The sequence below is a fragment of the Trichechus manatus genome, unplaced genomic scaffold, assembly GCF_000243295.1.
Source record: "Trichechus manatus latirostris isolate Lorelei unplaced genomic scaffold, TriManLat1.0 scaffold00001, whole genome shotgun sequence".
NCBI classification, from domain to species: domain Eukaryota; kingdom Metazoa; phylum Chordata; class Mammalia; order Sirenia; family Trichechidae; genus Trichechus; species Trichechus manatus.
This window is the reverse complement of record NW_004443937.1, coordinates 22,641,323-22,660,224: the sequence shown is the minus strand read 5'-3', so window position 1 is coordinate 22,660,224 and position 18,902 is coordinate 22,641,323. Positions and strand designations below refer to the sequence as shown.

General features: G+C 38.1%; 1 protein-coding gene across 4 annotated transcripts in view; it reads left to right on the top strand.

The window, feature by feature from the left end:
• Positions 1–18,902, top strand: part of ANO10 (anoctamin 10) — a 244,419-nt gene that overhangs the window by 53,846 nt on the left and 171,671 nt on the right. For all 4 annotated transcript variants that reach the window (XM_023726101.1, XM_023726096.1, XM_023726110.1 and 1 more), the window contains exons 10-11: positions 7,384–7,575; positions 12,514–12,642. In XM_023726101.1, the coding sequence (XP_023581869.1) occupies positions 7,384–7,575; positions 12,514–12,642 (321 nt within the window). The remainder of the gene's footprint in view (positions 1–7,383; positions 7,576–12,513; positions 12,643–18,902) is intronic.

Below are 18,902 nucleotides of genomic sequence, written 5' to 3'. Positions count from 1 at the left end.
ACAAATAAAGACAAATAAACAGTTATTTTTAGGAACTGCAAAGAGACCATTAGAGGCTTGGCCACTTGTAATATTTGAAAAATCTAGCTCATAAAATCTAATCATGTCTCCAACACACTTTTATTGAGCTCCAACTACGTTCACTATTTCTCTGTTTTGGGGTATGCTTTAGGGTCACATTTGCTTCAGAGCATTGTTTCTTACATCCTTCCTTCTTGGTATATTATTCTTCTTAGTAGAATATATCCTGCAGTGGTTCATTCATTGAGGGTACATGATTGTTAAACCCTTGTAGTCTTGTTTTACATCTTGAATGAATTCATGTCCTACTTACTGAGTTTTCTGGTTGACTTTCATAGTTAGTTTTTCTCATATGCTTAACAAGTTAAAATTGCATGTTTATCTGGAGTAGGAGTACTCTCTCTCTGCCCATTTCTCCCTGCCTTACTTTTCGCAGTTGCCCACACTGGGCCTCCAAGTCCCTAGTCCAGAACCAGGTCTCTGTAGCCCAGAGCTCTCATCTTGTGGTGATGTTGGAGGATTTGCACATGCAGTCACAGTGCCAGTAGGTGGAATGCTGTTGACAAAGCAGTAGTTCCTGGGAAGCAGTTGTGGCTTCATTACAGCCACCTTTCAAGGGTAGGGGACCACTGTTGCAGCCCCTGGTTTTGCTCAGTAATCTTGGTTCTATTTATACTTCGAGAGAGTGGGGTGCTTTTGCTTCCCCTGCCCACATGATATAAATGCCGGTTACATCTGCCACCCTGTGGACGTAGAGCCTGGCTGTGCACCTGCTTACCGTCTTGCATTTTGTTCCGTTTATTTTTCTTGTTTTTGAGTGGTGGTATGTCTTTTGATTAAAATGTACATATGTGCACTAACATTTTCTGTCAGTGTTTAGGGGAGAAGATGATTCAAAGTATTAACTTACAGAACATCTTGGCCAGCAACATTATTTGTGTTTATACACAAAATATCGAGAAAACTCTTCCAAGCCCACAGGTTTTTGCCCCCACTCACTTACATGAACAGGGCGTGTACACCAGGGTGGGACTTGTGGGGCCCATCTTTGAATTCTACTTGCCACAGATACGGCATGAGAACCAAAGATGCGAGTGTCTTCCAGCAGAACGGCCTTTCCGAGTTCCTTAAGTCTTCTCATTTTTGTACCTTGTTGAAACATGACCGTAAAATGGGGTCAGAGGGAATCCTATTGTCTTTTCCCTCCTTTGTGGCAATCCTAGCTTCTGATTCTCTCTGTCACATCAAGCTAAGTCCACTTGTGGTTATATTGCACCAGGGTAGACAAGAAATAAAAGCAGCCTCTGGCAGAGCTGCATACCCTGGTCCTCTCCCCACTGCTTGTGACACGCACCTGTTCTGCTTCTTCCAGCCCAGTCTTTCAGTTCGTTAGGGTTTCCAATTTGAATTTTTAGACATTTAAAAAATTATTCCATCGATGTATACTCACTATAGAAAACTTAGGAGCCCTGGTGGTGCAGTGGTTAAGAGCTCAGCTGCTAACCAAAAGGTCGGCAGTTTGAATCCACCAGCTGTTCCTTGGAAACGCTATGGAGTACTTTTACTCTGTCCTATAGGGTCACTGTGAGTCAGAATCTACTCAATGGCAGTGGGTTTTATAGAAAACTTATGGAAGCATAAACAAAAAAATTAGATAAATATGCATAAAGAAAATGAAAATCACCCTCATTCATGCCACCCATATTGCTGATATTTTGTTTTAGAGCTTTGCAAACTCCTTGCATTTTGGCATACATACTATATTTTTACATTTTACAAAAATACTTTCAGTTTTGTAACTTACGTGTTATTTTAAGCACAACCAATAATTTTTATATTTCCATGCCAATAAATGTATTTCTACATCTTGTTTTCCCCATTGTAAACAACAATAGGTCACAAAGGTAGGAGGGGGTAGCCTTTAAGAACTAAACCAAAGAAGCTCATTGGTAGTTGCCCACAGCTTCTACTGAGAAACTTCAGATGGCTTTAAAAAGAGACTTTGGTTTTCAATGGCTTTTTCCAGATTTTTAGGTTACCCTCCCTTGGACTTCTTCACTCGTGGACATTACCTGTGTTTGACTGTGGTGGTGGTTCCTGGGCAACCACATGGCCTGGATGTTGGGCAGGATGCCTCCCTGTGCCCCATGTTCTTTATTCCATCCCTCACTTATTTTGGAGGCCTCATTTCATCAGCCATCACCTGGTGTTCCTATAGCTCCCGCTTCCTGCCCCAGCTGTCAGCACCTCTCCCATTTTAAACTAAGCAAACACCATACATCCTATGCTGTTTGTGTCCTGTCCCCTGCCTGTCCCTCACAGTTTCTTGAAATAATTCTCCATGTTGTTATCTTTACTTTCCTACTTCTCTTCTTACGATCAACTAGAGTCTGCTCAAAAGCTTGTCTTGTTCTCTGAAATTGTTTAGGCAAATAACATCATCCCCTAAAGTGCCTCAAAACATAATTGACAAACTTTTCTAGACCTGTTGCCCTCCATTTTTCCTAGCTCAACAAATGGTGTATGGTAATCCAAACAATATGGCCTTCCTCCAAGCAACTTTAATTCATTTAAGAGCTGTATGCTAATAACGTGACGCTGCCCGAATCTTAGATATTACCTCTTCTGGCACTTCCTTACATCTGACAATACATTTATGAAGGAAGGTTAAGGCAGGCACTGCTTTCCCATGTTAAAAACAGGCGACTAAAGCTCAATATTATTAATCATTTGGCAAATAAATTAGGAACGAGATTCTGGACTTCACTTTTCCAATTCTTTCTGTTATATAGCACCATCTCTCTGATGTGAAGTAAAGGAACGAGTGTACTAATTTCTCTCTTAGGTCTTAGTTTATCAGTGCCACTCTGATAAATGGTGTTTTTCTTTCTTCCTTTAGTTTTTATACTCTTTATTATCTACTGGGCTCCCTAATGTGTTCAGTACAGTTTGGATAGAAGTGATTATAACAGGAATCTTTGTCTTCTTCCTGATTTTTGTCTTCTCACTGTTGGGTGTTAACGTTTGTTCTGTGTTTTTGGTAGATGGCCTTTTATCAGTTTAAAAATGCTCTTTTCCTTGTTTGCTAAGAGTTTTTATTGTGAAGGGATGTTAAATTTTCTTTTTCTTTTTTGCTTCTGTTGATATTGTTTATCTCTTTAAGTATTTAGTGTTTCATTTACATCAATAAATTTCCTAATAAAACACCATTCTTGCATTTAAATGATTATCTCTACCTGTCAATATTTTTTCATATACATTGCTATGTTGAGTGTGCTAATATCTTATTTAGGGTTTTTGTGCTATTGGGTAATATTTTTTTTTTTTTCCTTAATCACTGAGGGTAGAATTCTCTTGTTATTTATCACAGAATCTTTGTTTCTGACACAGAGCCTGGCATTTAGCAGGCACTCGGTTCTGTCCATTTTTCCTGCATGTATTTTGGGGCTCTGTTAGGTGCGTATACATTTATAGTTGTTATGTCTTCTTGGTGGATTGATCCTTCTACCACTATAAAATGTCCTTTGTCTTCAGTAACAATTTTTGTATTAAAATCTGTTTTGTCTAATAGTGGTATAGCCACTCCAGCTCTCTTTTGGTTATTGTTTGCATGTATATCTTTTTGCATTCTTTACATTCAAGGTATTTGTATCTTTGAATCTAAAGTGTGCCTCTTGCAGACTGCATGTAGTTGGATGAATTTGTTGTTGTTGTTACTTTATCCACTCTGCCAATCTCTTCCTTTTAATTGGAGAGTTTGACATTTAATGTCATTACTGAGAAGGTAGGCTTTATGTATAACATTTTGCCATTTGTTTTCCATATGTCTTACTCTTTTTTCCCCTCAATTCCTCCAATACTGCCTTCTTCTGTATTAAATAAATAGATGTGTTCTAGTGTACTGTTTAAGGTCCCTGGGTGGTGCAAATGGCTTACACTTGTCTTAGTCATCTAGTGCTGCTATAACAGAAATACCACAAGTGGATGGCTTTAACAAAGAAGTTTATTCTCTCACAGTCCAGAGGGCTACAAGTCCAAATTCAGGGCATCATCTCCAGGAGAAGTCTTTCTCTGTTGGCTCTGGAGGAAGGTCCTTGTCATCAGCCTTCCCTTGGTCTGGGAGCTTCTCAGTGCAGGAACCTCAGGTCCAAAGGATGCGCTCTGCTCCCGGCACTGCCTTCTTAGTGGTATGAGGTCCCCATGTGTCTCTGCTGGCTCCTCTCTTTTGTATCTCAAAAGAGATTGGCTTAAGACACTATCTAATCTTGTAGACCTCATCAGTATAATTGCCTCTAATCCATTTTATTACATCATAGCGATAGAGTTTGCAACACATAAGGGAATCACATCAGATTACAAAATGGTAGACAGTCATACAATACTGGGAATCATGACCCAGCCAAGTTGACAGATATTTTGGGGGGACACAATTCACTCCATGACAACACTCAACTACTAACCTAAAGGTTGGCAGTTCAAACCCACCCAGTGGCACTGTGGAAGAAAGGGCTGATGATTTGCTTTCGTAAAGATTACAGCCAAGAAAACCTATGGATCAGTTCTACTCTGTAACACATGATGCCTCCGTGAGTCGTAATCAAGTTGGCGGCAGCAAATTTGTTTTTGGTGTACTATTTTAATTTCTGTTGTCACTTCTTTTACTATGTGTTTTTAAATTACTTTCTTTGTAGTGTCCTTGGAATTACCTTCAACATCTTAATTTTTAACACCCTAGTTCATATTAATCCCAACTCAATTTCAATAGTATACAAAACCTTGGCTACTATATAGCCCACACCCCCCCAGGCTGTTATTTTCTCAAATTACATTTTTTATATACTGTGTGCCCATCAACTTAGATTTATAATTATTTCATTATACATTTGTCTTTTAAATCAGAATGAAAAAAAGAGTTACAAACAAAAAATACATTTATACTGTCTTTTATGTTTACCTGTGTCGTTAACTTTACCAGTACTCTTTATTTCACGCGGATTTCAGTTACTGTGTAGTGTCCTGTTATTTCAGTCTGAAGATTCCCTTTAATATTTCCTGTAGGGGCAGTCTGCTAGCAACAGACTCTTTTTGTGTGTGTGTGTGTGAATGTATTAATTTCTCCTTCATTTTGGAAGGATAGTTTCGCTGTATATAGAATTCTTGGTTGATAGTTCTTTTTCTCGTTTAGCATTTTGAATGTGTCATCCCACTGCCTCTGGCCTCCATGGTTTCTGATGAGCAATCCCCTTTTAATCTTATTGAGGATCTATTGTATGTAATGAGTTACTTGCTTCTTTAAAATTCTCATTGTCTTTGTCTTTCAGCAGCTTGATTACAACGTGTCTAGGAGTGGGTCACTTTGAGCTTATCTCAAGTTTGTTAAACTTCTTAGATGTGTAAACTAATGTTTTTCATCAAATTTGTGATGTTTTGAGCCATTCTTTCTTCCAGTATTGTTTGTACCCCTTTTTATCTCTCCTCTCTTCTGCAACTCCATCATGCGTGTGTTGGTGTGCTTGATGATATCACAGAAGTCTCTGACGTTCTGTGCATTTTTACTCATTCTTTTTTCTTTCTGTTCCTCAGACTCGATAATTTAAATTGACCTGTCTTCAAGTTCTGTTGGTCTTTCTTCCGCCTGCTCAAATCTGATGGTGATCCCCTTTAGTGAATTTTTTATTTCATAATTTGTATCTCTTTATATTCTTAATTTGGTGAGTCTTCCTTCTCATGCTTTCCTTTGGTTCTTTAGTCATGGTCTTCTTTAGCTCTTTGAACATATTTAAAATAACTGTTTTTAAAGTCTTTTTCTAGTAAGTTCAGTGTCTGGGCTTCTTTGGGAGAATTTCGATTGACTTTTTTTTTTCTTCCTGTATATGGGTCTACTTTGTTTTTTTGCTTGTCTCATAATTTTTTGTTGAAAACTGTACATATCCAGTAATATGGCGTGTCAACTCTGGAAATCAGATTTCCTCCTCCATGGGATTTCTTGTTGTTACTACTTGTTATGGTTGTTATTTGTTTAGTGACTTTTCTGAACTAATTCTGCGAAGTTTGTGTCTTTGTTGTGTATGGCCACTGGAGTCTCTACTCAGTTAGCTTAGTGGTCATCTAAAGATTGGACAGGGATGTGCTTAAATGCCTGGAACCTAACAAGGATGTCCTTAAATGCCTGGAACCAGTAAGTCTTTCTTTGTAGAGAGGCTCTATGTGCATTTTGGGGCACACCTTTAACACTCCACCAGGCACTTTTCAGCTCTTCCTTAACCTTCACTTCCTGCTTGCACAAAACCTCAAGGTCAGTCAAAGGTGAGGTTTTAGTGCCTTCTCAGTTCTTTCCTGAGCCGATGCACAACCCTACCCATATTCCTGGTTTTCTAGTTTCCTAGGAATATATCAGAGCTTTTCAAAGCCCCTGTCAACATTTCATTCCTCAGCTTTTCTTTTTAAGCTCCTTGGCTATTCTGTTGTTTGCTCCAAGTGCTATCCTTCACCTCAGGCAACTGTGATGTATTCAACTAATGTGCTCCCGTCTTCCCTTGTGGAAGCCTTTAGTACTTGGAGAGTTCTAGTGAGGTTGAATAAAGACAAGCCTTTCCAGTGAGGTCTTCCAGGAAGCCACTAAACAGGACAAATAATGATTCCTATTTGGGATGAGGCTTTGAAAGATCTTTAGTCCTACTCTACTCTCTCTGGTACCAGGAATGTGTGTTGTTATTTTTAAGATTGCTGCAAGCATGGGGGCAAAGCTCACTGCTCTTACCAAGATTCAGTTTTTTTTTCTGACTGAATGCTCCCTGGGTTGCTTCAAGTTGTGTTTTATTTCCAGAAGACTGAAATAGTTGATTAGGGCAACTTTTGTCATTTTTTTTCATTGCTATTATGGAGGGGTGAAATTTTGAAGGTTCTTACTCCACCACTTTCACTGATGTCACCACCATCAGTTTTTTAACAGAGGTTCAGTTTTTTAACAGAGGGTCAGAGACTGAGATTCTGGGGTGCTCATTATGTGAGGGGGGCATCATAAAAGATCTTTCACAGTGATGCTGGATCATTTCTGTTTACTTCAGTAACAAACATCTTTAGCTTTACTCTAGTTTACCTTAGCAAAAGTATAATAATTCATAGATTTGGTACAATGAAATAAGCAGCTATATCATTTTTCATTGTTGATTTCAGGGACTTAATTATAAATTTATCTTTGAATTTAAGTAAATTCTTTGTTGTTTTAAGAAAAAAGAATTGGGAGAAGCTCTGATATTTGTTGAACTGTTAGAGGCCAGTGCCTTGGATAGTATTTCAAAAGGTTCTTATTATATGCTATTAAAATAATGCCTGATTTCTTTGTGTGGTTTACTTTTTCAGGGCACCTTTGATGATTATTTGGAGTTATTCCTGCAGTTTGGCTATGTGAGCCTTTTCTCCTGTGTTTACCCATTAGCGGCTGCCTTCGCTGTGTTAAATAACTTCACCGAAGTCAATTCAGACGCCTTAAAAATGTGCAGGGTCTTCAAACGTCCATTCTCAGAACCGTCTGCCAATATTGGTGTATGGCAGGTAATTATGTGAGAAGGGAATTATTCTTTTTTTTAAAAAAAAATAATAACAAAATGAGGCATTGTGATTTAATTACCAAAGTGGGGAAGTGGGGGAGCCTTGATGAGAGATTTGGGAAAACTGGGTTTTAGTCCTTCATCTGTCACACACCAGATGTGTGACCTCAGCTTACTTTTTCTGGGCCTTGCTAATTTTTTGGGTTTCGCTTTTCTCATTTTTAAAATTTGGCAGGAGGGTTAAAATACAATCTCTAAGACGGTTTTCAAATATGTAATTCCAACTCCTAGCTTAAGTCATCAAAAGGCAAAACAGCATGTATTAATCATGTACATGACTTGCTACTGAATTTGACCTATTTAATGAATTAAGTGAATATCTCTGAATTCAAGTCTGTGGTCTAATTCTAGGGGGTAGTATTTTTTACTGAAAACTGTAGGACTCTGGATCTGCAGATCAGAAAACAGTGGTGGCGTAAAACTGGAAAGGTAAAAGGAAGGAGTGGTCCATACAGATGATCATTTAAAGAAAATTGTTAACTTTTTATTTGGAAATCATTTTCAACTTACAGAAAAGTTGCAAATATAAGAATAGTACCCTCTACGTAGATTTATCTGTTGTTAACACTTTACCCTTTTTATTACTTGTTAGCTCTGTCTCAGTCTCTGTCTTCTCTCTTTCTCTTTCTCTCTACACACATACACTTTCTTTACTGAACCATTTTAGACTGTTACATTCATCGTGGCTCTTTATCCCTAAATTCTTCAGTGTGTATTTTCTAAGAACAGGGTTATTCTTTTACACAACCACAGTACAGTTTTTGACTTCAGTAATTTGATCAATTGATAATGAATAATCAGTAGAATAATCTAATCTACCATCTGTATTTCAATTTTGTTGGTTAGTCCAATGATGTCTTTTTTAGTGTTTGGTTGTTTTTTTTTTTTTTTTTTTCCTCCTGCAGTGTAAGATCCTATGTCTAGGGTCAGGAATTGTATTTAGTTGTTATGACTCTTTAGCCTCGTTTAATCTGTAACATTTCTATAGCCTTTCTTAGTATTTTATGACATCGACATTTTTGAAGAACACAGTTCCCCTTTCCCCCTTATTGTAACAGAATGTTTCTCATTTGGGTTTTCTAATGTTTCCTCTTGAATAGATTCAGGCTATGCATTTTTGGCAAGTGATTTTGTGTCTTTCTCAGGGTATTGTATCTAGAGACACAAGATGTCTACCCATCCCTCATTGGTTTTTTTTTTCCCCCATTGTTTATTTTTTGTCATCTGGTCAACGTGTTGTCCATTTTCTCCATTATCTAATTACCACTTTTACACTTGCAACTAAGCAGTAGAGGGGTAGGCACTAAAAGATCATGTAATTATCCTGCTCCTCATCAAAACCTTTTCTGAGATGTAGCATCCACTGATGATCCTTAACTGATCCAGACTTTAGTTATGATTGCTGTAAAATGATGATTTTCCACCTCTTGCATGTCTCCACATTTACCAGTTGGCGCTTGGCATTCTATTGTAAGCAAAAGCCCTTGCTTCTCCCCATCCACTATCCATCCATTTGTCTGTTCGTCATTGGTATGGACTCATGAATTACTAATTTTTCAGTAGTTTACAATTACTGTTCTTAATTATTTTGGTTCTCAAATTATCCCAGATTTGGCTAGTGGGAGCTCCTTCAAGTCGGCTCGTGCCTCTTGACACCCCCTCATCATCTTTTGTTTGTTTAAAACAGTACTTCCTTATTCTCTGGCATAACAAGATGTTCCAGGCTCATTTTTTAACCAGTCTTTCCCTAGCCTTGGAATCAGCCATTGTTTGTCAAGCAGCCCTGTGTTTTGTTTTTTTTTACTTGTGTATAAATATAAAAATGCACATTGGAGAAAAAAAACATTAAGAAAACATATGACCTGTATCCTCACCTTTAACCACACTGACTCCTTTTATTAAAGAACTTTCATTTCTCCAGCCATGTTTTATCTTACTGTCCTTCACATGTATGAATGATTTACTAGCATATATACAAAGGTGAGTTGTCTGATTAGCAGTGGTACCCTACCTATGATTAATGGAAAATACTTCGAAGTCCTTCCTCACCATTCAGTCACACCTCGTTTTCTCCAAGTTAAAAAGAGAAATTGGGCGAAGAGAGTTGAAGAGATTTTCTAAGATAAGTATAGGGAGTTTTATACTATTTCTTACTTAACTCTTATGAACCACAATACAAGACCCTATGCTGGAAAAGCCGTCTGTTGGTCTTGACCAAATCAGCTCCCAGCATTGTTATGTAAAGTGAAAGAAAGGAAGTATGTAAGAACTTGAAAAACCCCATTTAAAGAAAAGGCATATATAATTGATATATGTTAATAAAATGTAGGAGTCCTGGGTGGCGCAAACAGTTAAGCGCTCAACTACTAACCAAAAGGTTGGTGGTTTGAACCCACCCACAGGTGCACCAGAAAAAAGGCCTGGAGATCTGCTTCTGAAAGATCACAGCCTTGAAAACCCTATGGAATGCAGTTCTGCTCTGCAATGCATGGGGTTGCCATGAGTCAGAATCAGCTCAACAGCAACTTACTTGTTTTTTTAAATAAAACATAATTTTAAAAGAATCCTAATTTTATATTCTGTATCTGAAGAAGAGAATACACCTTTTCAGTTGCCCATGGAATATAACTAAAAGTGACCAGATGTTAACCCACAAGAAAACCCTCACAAAATCCACAAATAGTATACACTGTATTTTCTGATCAAATGCAGTAAAACTAGAAGTTAATAACACAGAAACAACAATCTCCTATTGCCTGGAAATAAAAATATAAATAAACAACTATGTTAAGGAAGACTTGGTCCAAGAGGTAATAAAATTTTAAATTGTAGAATTTCTAGAAAACAATGATACTGAAATAATATATATCAGAAGTTGTGGGATACAGCTAATGAAGTGCTCAAAGGAAAATCCGTAGGCTTAAAATACTAATACACACACATGAAAGAATTAAAATAGGCATTTGAATCAAAACATTAAACAAAGTAAATGGAAAGCAAGCCTCATATCGTATACAAAAATTGCTCCATAATTGCCTCAAAATGGATTATGAACTTAAATGTAAAAAGTGAAACTATAAAACTTTAAAGGGAGGGGAAAAAAAAAAGAGAGAAAATCTCCCAGATGTAGGGCAGGGTAAAGAGTTCTTAGACTTGACACCAAAAGCTGGATCCATAAAAGAAAAAAATAAGTTGGACCTCCTCAAAATTAAAAACTTTTTTTCGATGAAAACTCATGTTAAGAGGATTAAAAAGCAAGCTACAGAATGGCAGAAAATATTTGCAAACCATTTATCTGACAAGGGACTTGTACGTAGAATATACAAAGATGTCTCAAAACTCAAGAGTAAAAAACAAACAATCCAATTAGAAAATGGGTAAAAGACATGAGCAGACATTTCACTGAAGAAGAAACACAGATGGCGAATAAACACATGAAAAGCTGTTCCACATCATTAGCCATCAGGGAAATACAGATTAAAACCACAATGAGATAGCACTACACACCTATCAGAGTGACTGAAATAAAGAGTGACAGCACTAAAGCTGGCAGGAAGGCAGAGAAATTGGATCACTCATACTGCTGGTGGGGATGTGAAATGAGTCAGCCACTCTAGAAAACAGTTTGGCAGTTGCTTATAAAACTAAACGTGCAAGCACTATATGATCCCACAACTGTACTCCTGGACATTCATTGCATAGAAATGAAAAGTTAGAGTCATACAAAGTACATTAATGTTTACGGCAACTTTATTTGTAATAGCCAAAAACTGGAACCAGCGCAGATGTCCTTCACTGGGTGAATGGTTACAAAATCTGTGGTACGTGCATACCATGAAGTGCTACTCAGCAAAAAGAGCTCAGACTCATAAATACTACTCATGAAAAGGAATAAACTATTGGTAACATCACCAATTTGGGTGAATCTCTAGGGAATTACGTTGAATGTAAAAAGCCCAACCAATCCCAAAATGTTACCTACTATATGATTCTATTTATATGACATTTTAAAAAATTTTAGAAATCCGGATCAGATTACTGGTTGCCAAGGATTAGGGAGCCCAGGGGAGGTGAGAGTATGTTATACAAGGAAAACAGGAGGGACCCTTGTGATGGAACTCTTCAGTATTTTGACTATAGTGGTTGTTAACTGAAACCTACATACGTGATAAAATTGTATAGAACTTAAAAATACACCCACAAACAAGTACAAGTAAGCTAGAGAAAGCTAAGTAAGATTAGTCGATTGTATCAATGTCGGTATCCTTTTGTGGTATTGTATTATAAACTAGTTGCTGTCGAGTCGACTCTGACTCATGGTGACCCCACTCGTGTCAGAGTAGAACTGTGCTCCATAGGGTTTTCAGTGACTGATTTTTCAGACGTAGATCGCCAGGCCTTTCTTCTGTGGTGCCTCCGGTGGCCTTGAACTTCAGCCTTTCAGTTAGCGGATGAACACAGTAACCATTTGCACTACCCAGGACTCTCATTCTTCTATGGTTTTGCAAAGTATTACCAGGTCCCCACTGGTAAAGGGATTTCTCTGTATTATTTCTTATAACTACATGTGAATTTAAAGTTATCTCAATAAAAATTTCAGTTCAAAAAACAGTATAGTAGAAAGTATAGTGCACTGCTTTGGGATACTCAATCCGAAGGTATCTAAAATACATTCTAACGGTATGACTTTTTAAGCTAAAGAAAATCATAGCATGACAGAGAAAAAGTTTAAAATGTACTTGGAATATTTGGAACTAGGGAAAGACTTTCCTTGCCATCCTTGTTTGATTTTAGATCATAAGAAACAAGGAAGAGGAGATATGGAAGCAGTCATTGCAGTTTGTTATTTTCACATCTTTTTTCCCCCTCTGTTTTCTCTTAGTTGGCTTTTGAAACAATGAGTGTTATATCTGTGGTCACTAACTGTGCACTGATTGGAATGTCACCACAAGTGAATGCACTCTTTCCAGACTCAAAAGCGGACCTAATTTTGATTGTTGTAGCAGTAGAGGTAAGTGAAAATTTAAACCTATTTTAAATAGTTTCCGCATCAGATACCTTTGTTATTCTAAAGCAGTGATGTCCTTGGCGATTGATGACTGGCGATTTGGCAACTTGCATTTACTTGTAAGAAATCAGAGCAGTTCAGACAGGAGGACTGAGGCTGTGTATTCCTGGTTATTGATTGCCCAGGTATGAAAACCAGTCACCATGATGTAAACAAGGATGTGACTATTCATCCAGTGGGCAATCCTGTCCAGTGTTGAATAGATAAATCCTGTTTGAAATAGAATTCTGTAGATTTAGTATATTTTTTTAGTCTATGTTAGGGAAATGTCACTTCTACTTTCTTAAGCAAATAAACCCTAAGAAATACCTTTTGATAATGGTTTTAGTCTCATTTGCAACAGGTGTGGAATTCATTGTGAAGCACTCTTAGTGTTCCAAAATGTAACATGTAGGAAGACGGAATGTCACATACACGGTATAAGTAGTCTGTCTGGGTACTTTCTAGGTTTTCATTTTGTTTGTCATGTTTCTGAATATGCATTACTGTAACCTCTTGAAGATTAAGCACCGACTGTTAGAAGAATTTGCAGGAATATTTTGTTGCTAATGATTTTAATTGTCGGGGATATTGTGACCTTTTATTTTTAGATATTTTAAAAATACAACAGTTAAAGTAAAAATTTATTAAAATAGAATTTAGCAGGATTATTTAAATAGGGTGGTGATTGATATACCCAGGGTCTCAGGACGCAGGGCTCATCAGAAAAAAGGAAATCGTGACTTGTGCAATTCCAGTATTCGCTAAAGTAATATATTCTGCTTTGCTCTTTTTTGCTCCATTAGCGTGTTTGATAGGAATTTGCATTCATGGTAAATGATGAATGTAGAATATGTGTTTTGGAGAATGATTTTAGAAGGCAGTGGATAGGAGGAGAAAGAGAATGGCCCTGACAGATAAAAGTAGATCTGTTCTCAATTTTGTGAGTCGAATAGGATTTTGGAGAGCTGTTTGCAAGGCTAACTTACTACCTGTGGAAGTGAGAGAACAAGACAGAGGTGCCCTGGGTAAAGGGAAGCCGGCTGGCTGGGCTCACTGTGTGCCTTCTTAATTTAGGATCTGGCCCTTAACTTTGCAGATTGAGGAACTTGTCTTTGCCAGCACATTCAGAGTAAATTAGGCTTTTGGGATTGATTTGAACTTAAAACTAATGAAACTCACAAGGGACTGACCAGAATGCCAGTTAGTTAATTTACAATACCAAAAAAAAAAAACAACGGCAACAAAACCAAACCCGTTGCCATGGAGTCGATTCCGACTCATAGCGACCCTATAGGACCCAGTAGGGCTGCCCCATAGCGTTTCCAAGGAGTGGCTGGTGAATTTAAACTGCTGACCTTTCGGTTAGCAGCCAGGCTGTTAACCACTGCACCACCAGGGCTCCAATTTACAATATGGATATACTTTTCAATGACTGTAATAGTCTGTGTAAAAGTTGAACTGGTAACCAGAAGATTTCTTGGTAAATTTAGAACTAGAGCAAGGGGAGTTTAATAGTCTTCAAAGATGTGGAAAAACCTGAAAACTATCCTTGCCCCCAACAGAGCAGAGCTCTGTCATGAGCCAGATCCTGGTGATAGTTCAGTTTCTGAGCAATGCTGGATGAGGTTGGTACTGGGCACTTCTCGATTTTGCCATCACTTTCTTTAGATTTTTGGCTGGCTCAGTCTGTCTTCTTGTCTGTTATTACCATCGATTAGGCTACTGCTTTCTTTTGTATTTGGTGATACCGTAATCAGATCTCCAGGGCCTGATTCTTCCTGATTGATTTAGGAGATTTACTGACCCACAGGACTAGTCTGCTCGTGGCTGATCTCGTGTTGCAGACTGATTTTGCTAATCTAATTCGCATAAATTTGATTAATCTGCAGGACCTGGGGGCACTTTGTTGTTGCCCTTTGGGTTCTAACCATTATGCTTCCTCTTAAGTTGATTTTGCCTCTTTACATAGTGTTAAAGCAACTGCGTTACTGTCATTATCTAAACTGGTCCCTTAGTATACAACAGAAGTAAGTCAATATTAAAACAAGTATGAGAAAAACCTTTGGTTACCTACAGAAAATTTAAATCGCTAGCCTATAATTGTGACTTTAATCTTCACTTTATTTTATTCTTTTCACTGTTTATTTTGAAATAATTATAATTCACAGGAAGTTGCAAAGATTGTACTGAGGTTTCTTTCCCCTTCCATCCAGTTTCCCCCAATGGTTACATCTTATGTAACTGTAGTGCAATATCAAAACCAAGATATTGTCATTGGTTGTCATTTTATGGCACATATAGATTCATGTAACTACCATTGCAATCAAGATAAATCTCCATCATCACAATGATCTCCCTTGAAGTACCCCTTTATAATCACTGCCTCCTTCTCCCCCAACATCCCTAACTCCTGGAAACCACTAATCTAGCCTCCATCTGTATGATTTTGTCATTTTGAGAATAGGATTATATAAATGGAATCATATGGTACGTGACCTTTTCTTCTATAATTTCCTTTCTGTTTGAAGAACTTACTTTAGCCAGTCTTTAAGGGTAGGCCTGATAGTGACAAATTCTCTTAGTGTTTCTTCATCTGAAAACGTTTTTTTTTTCCCTCCTTCATTCCTGAAGGGTAGTTTCACTGGATATAGAATTTGTGGTTGACAGTTCTTTTCTTTCAGCACTTGAAAAATATTGTGCCACTTCCGTTTGGCCTCCATGGTTTCAGATGAGGAATCTGCTGTCATTTGAACTAGCGTTCCTCTAGGAGTAATGTGTTATTTTTCTTTGATTGCTTTCAAGATTTCTTTTCTTTGTCTTTAGTTTTAAAAAGTTTAGTTGTGATGGGTCTTCGTGTGAGTTTCTTTGGGTTTATCTTGTTTGAGGGGTGCTCAGCTTCTAATATCGTCTCAGATCAAATTTGATGTATCTTACCAAATTTGGGGATTTTCAGCCATTATTTCTTCAAATACTTTTTCTGCCCCACTTTCTTTCCCCTTTCCTCTGGGATTCTGATGATATGAATGTTGGATCTTTTATTATTGTCCCACATGTCCCTGAGAATCTGTTTAATTTTTTCAGTCTGTTTTCTTTCTGTTGTTCAGATTGGGTCAATTCTGTTAATGCATCTTCAAGTTCACTGATTTTACCTGACGTCGTCTCCACTCGGCCTGACCCATTCACCCAAGCTTTTCATTTCTTTTGTTGCATTTTTTAGTTCTATAATTTCCGTTTGGTTCTTTTTTATAATTTCTGTTTCTTTGCTGGGATTTTGTATTTTTCCATTTATTCCAGGAAAATTTGTAATTAACTAGTGAAGCATTTTTGTGATGGCTGCTTTAAAATCCTTGACAGACAACTCCAACATCTGATTCATCTCAGTGCTGTTGTCTTGATGGTCTTTTCTCATTCAAGATGAGATTTTCCTGGTTCTTCACGTGATGAGTGATTTTCACCGTAAACTTGAACATGTTGGGTATTATGAGACTCTGAATCTTACTTAAGTTTTCTGTTTTTTTTAGCTGGTCTCCTCTGACACCACTGTGGCACTGTGTGGGCGGGTGTGGGGTGGGGTGGGGGGAGGTTGCTGCCTTGTTACTGCCATTTGGCGGTGCAAGTCCAGGTTCCTCACTCAACCTCCATTGACATGGGGAAGGAGAGGCTCTTTGTTACTGCTGGGTGTGGTGGAAGTTCCAGGTTCCCACTAGGCTTCCAGTGATACCACACTAGCTCGGGGGTGTAGGGTGCACAGGAGTGCTTTGTTTCTGCTCCCAGTGTGACCTCCACTGACATTGTGTCAGGGGCCTGGCCTCCCTACTGCTAGATGGTGTTGAAGGTCCTGACTGTCTAGTAGGCCTCCTCTGATACCCATCCAGCAGGAAGAGGGAGGGAGGGATGCTTCACTACTGTTGGGTAGGGGTGGAAGTCCAGGCTCCGTACATGATCGCCACTGATAAGATTGCAGGGGGGTTATTACCACCCAGCAAGGATGGAAGTTCAGTCTCCCTAATAAGCCTTCTCTGACACACTTTGGTGGGTGTGTTGAGGTGCCTTGTTAAAACCTGGCAAGGGTGTAAGTCTAGGCTCTTCTGTAGGCATTTGCCGGCATCAGTGGGTATAGGGCTGCAGTTTTTTCTGTGGTGTTAGGCTGGAGTAAAGCAGTTATTGTCTAAAAGGTTTGTTTCTGTCTGTCTAGACTACTCCTTTCCTGGTCCTTTGGCTGGAGAAGGAAGGCTTTTCTTGGGGCGTTTTTGTCTGTGTTATGTGCCCATTGGCATTTCTGGGCTGCCTGCTTCTCCAGCACCCTATCTAGGATATATGAGGCAAAAAGAAAACCCAGGAAATTCAGTGTCATGTTGTTCTCTGAGTCTCAAGGTTCCTACCTGGCCTGCTTTCTTTTCTCCACCTTCCAGAGTCTTCTTATGCTTATTTTATATATAATGTCCATTTATATATTATAAATTTTATATTATTTATATGTATATATCATGTATATCCATTATATATGTGTACATAATATATAGGTATGTATATTACATATTGGGGCCCCGGTGGCACGGTGGTTAAGCATTTGGATGCTAACCAAAAGGCCAGCAGCCACTCCATAGAAACCCTATGGGGCAGTTCTACTGTGTCCTATAGGGTCACTAAGAGTCAGAATGTACTTGATGGCAACAGGGGAGATATTACATACAGTACTTTTAGTTATGCTTAGCAGGAGGAACAGTGAAAAGTACTTCTTAATCTTTCTGGAAGAAGAAGTCCTTACTTTCTTGTTTATTAATTTTTTTTTTTTTTAATTTTCAACTTTGGACCTTTGTACTCTCTTTGGGCCTGGTTAGCTTACTTTTTTTCTTTTATTAGATTTCACTATGACTCTCAGGCCTTTCTGACTTCTCTATCTCAACTAAGTCTCTTCTGTTAGTCTCTCACTAAGCCTTATATTCTTTCCCTTCATGGCATTTATCCCGTTCATAAGCCAGGCACTTACTTGTAGGTTTGTGTATTTAACATCTAGAATGCTAGCTTCATGAAGATAGGGCCATGTCTGCTTATCTCTTTAGTAAACAAAACCACCCGCTGGAATAGTGACTGGCACATAGTAGGTATGCAGTTCAGTGGTTGGATGAATGTTGAATTAATAAATCAGGCTCGTTAAAAAAGAAAATGGGAATGTCAGTATTTTTATTTACAAAGGAAAAGTAGATATTATTCATCTTTTGTTACATTTATATTTGGTATTAATTATATGACTGTATTTTTTGGTTTATGACATTTTAAAGTTCTTATAAAGTGGCAAGTGCTCACCCGTTTTATTCCTTAATTAAATTACATTCAATATTGAGAGCAGCTATGTGTATGACACCGAATCTGGTGCCATGGAAAGACAAAGTCGCCTTGTTATTTTTGTCCACAAGGACATTACTTCTTATATGGTTGAGATGTGCATATTTTACATATACACACACACATGCGTGTACCCACATACATATATAATTAAATACTTATTCATATACATACTCTATGCCAAGGTTGGAGGAGGAGATGCCCATGAATATATAGTCATGAATTTCATCCAAAAGCAGCAGACTCTTTGCTGCCTTCATCTTCTTCCTTTGGTAACCCTCTATAACATATTTTGGAAAAGTCTGAATGTGGCTTTATTCTGATTTCCCAGAGCAGTTGCAAAGGGCAGTTTCATCCATGCGGTTGGAGACTTCCACTGACTTCTGCCTCCATTATAATCCACTCCTAGGATATAAGTTAGAGGTACCTGGCAACCTAAGGGGTGACAGACAAAAGCACAGCACTTAGCTGTCTTAGTATTTTTCAGGCTAAAATTAATCTACAAGACCAAAATGCCAGTAAGGCTTTATTGCTGGGTGCTATCAAGTAAATTTCGACTCATAGTGACCTCATGTGGCAGAGTAAAACTGCTTCATAGGGTTTTCTGGGCTGTAATTTTTTTTTTTTTTTAATTGTACATCAGGTGAAGGCTTACAGTACAAATAGTTTCTCATGAAACGGTAGTACACATATTGTTTTATGACATTGGTTAACAACCCCACAACGTGTCAACCCTCTAACTTCTCAACCTTTTTTTTTTTTGGTGAAAATACACATAGGCAAAGATACACCATTTCAAAAATTTCTACATGCACAGTTCAGTGACATTGACTACGCTCTTCCAATTGTGCTGTTATTCTCACTTAAGATGAAGC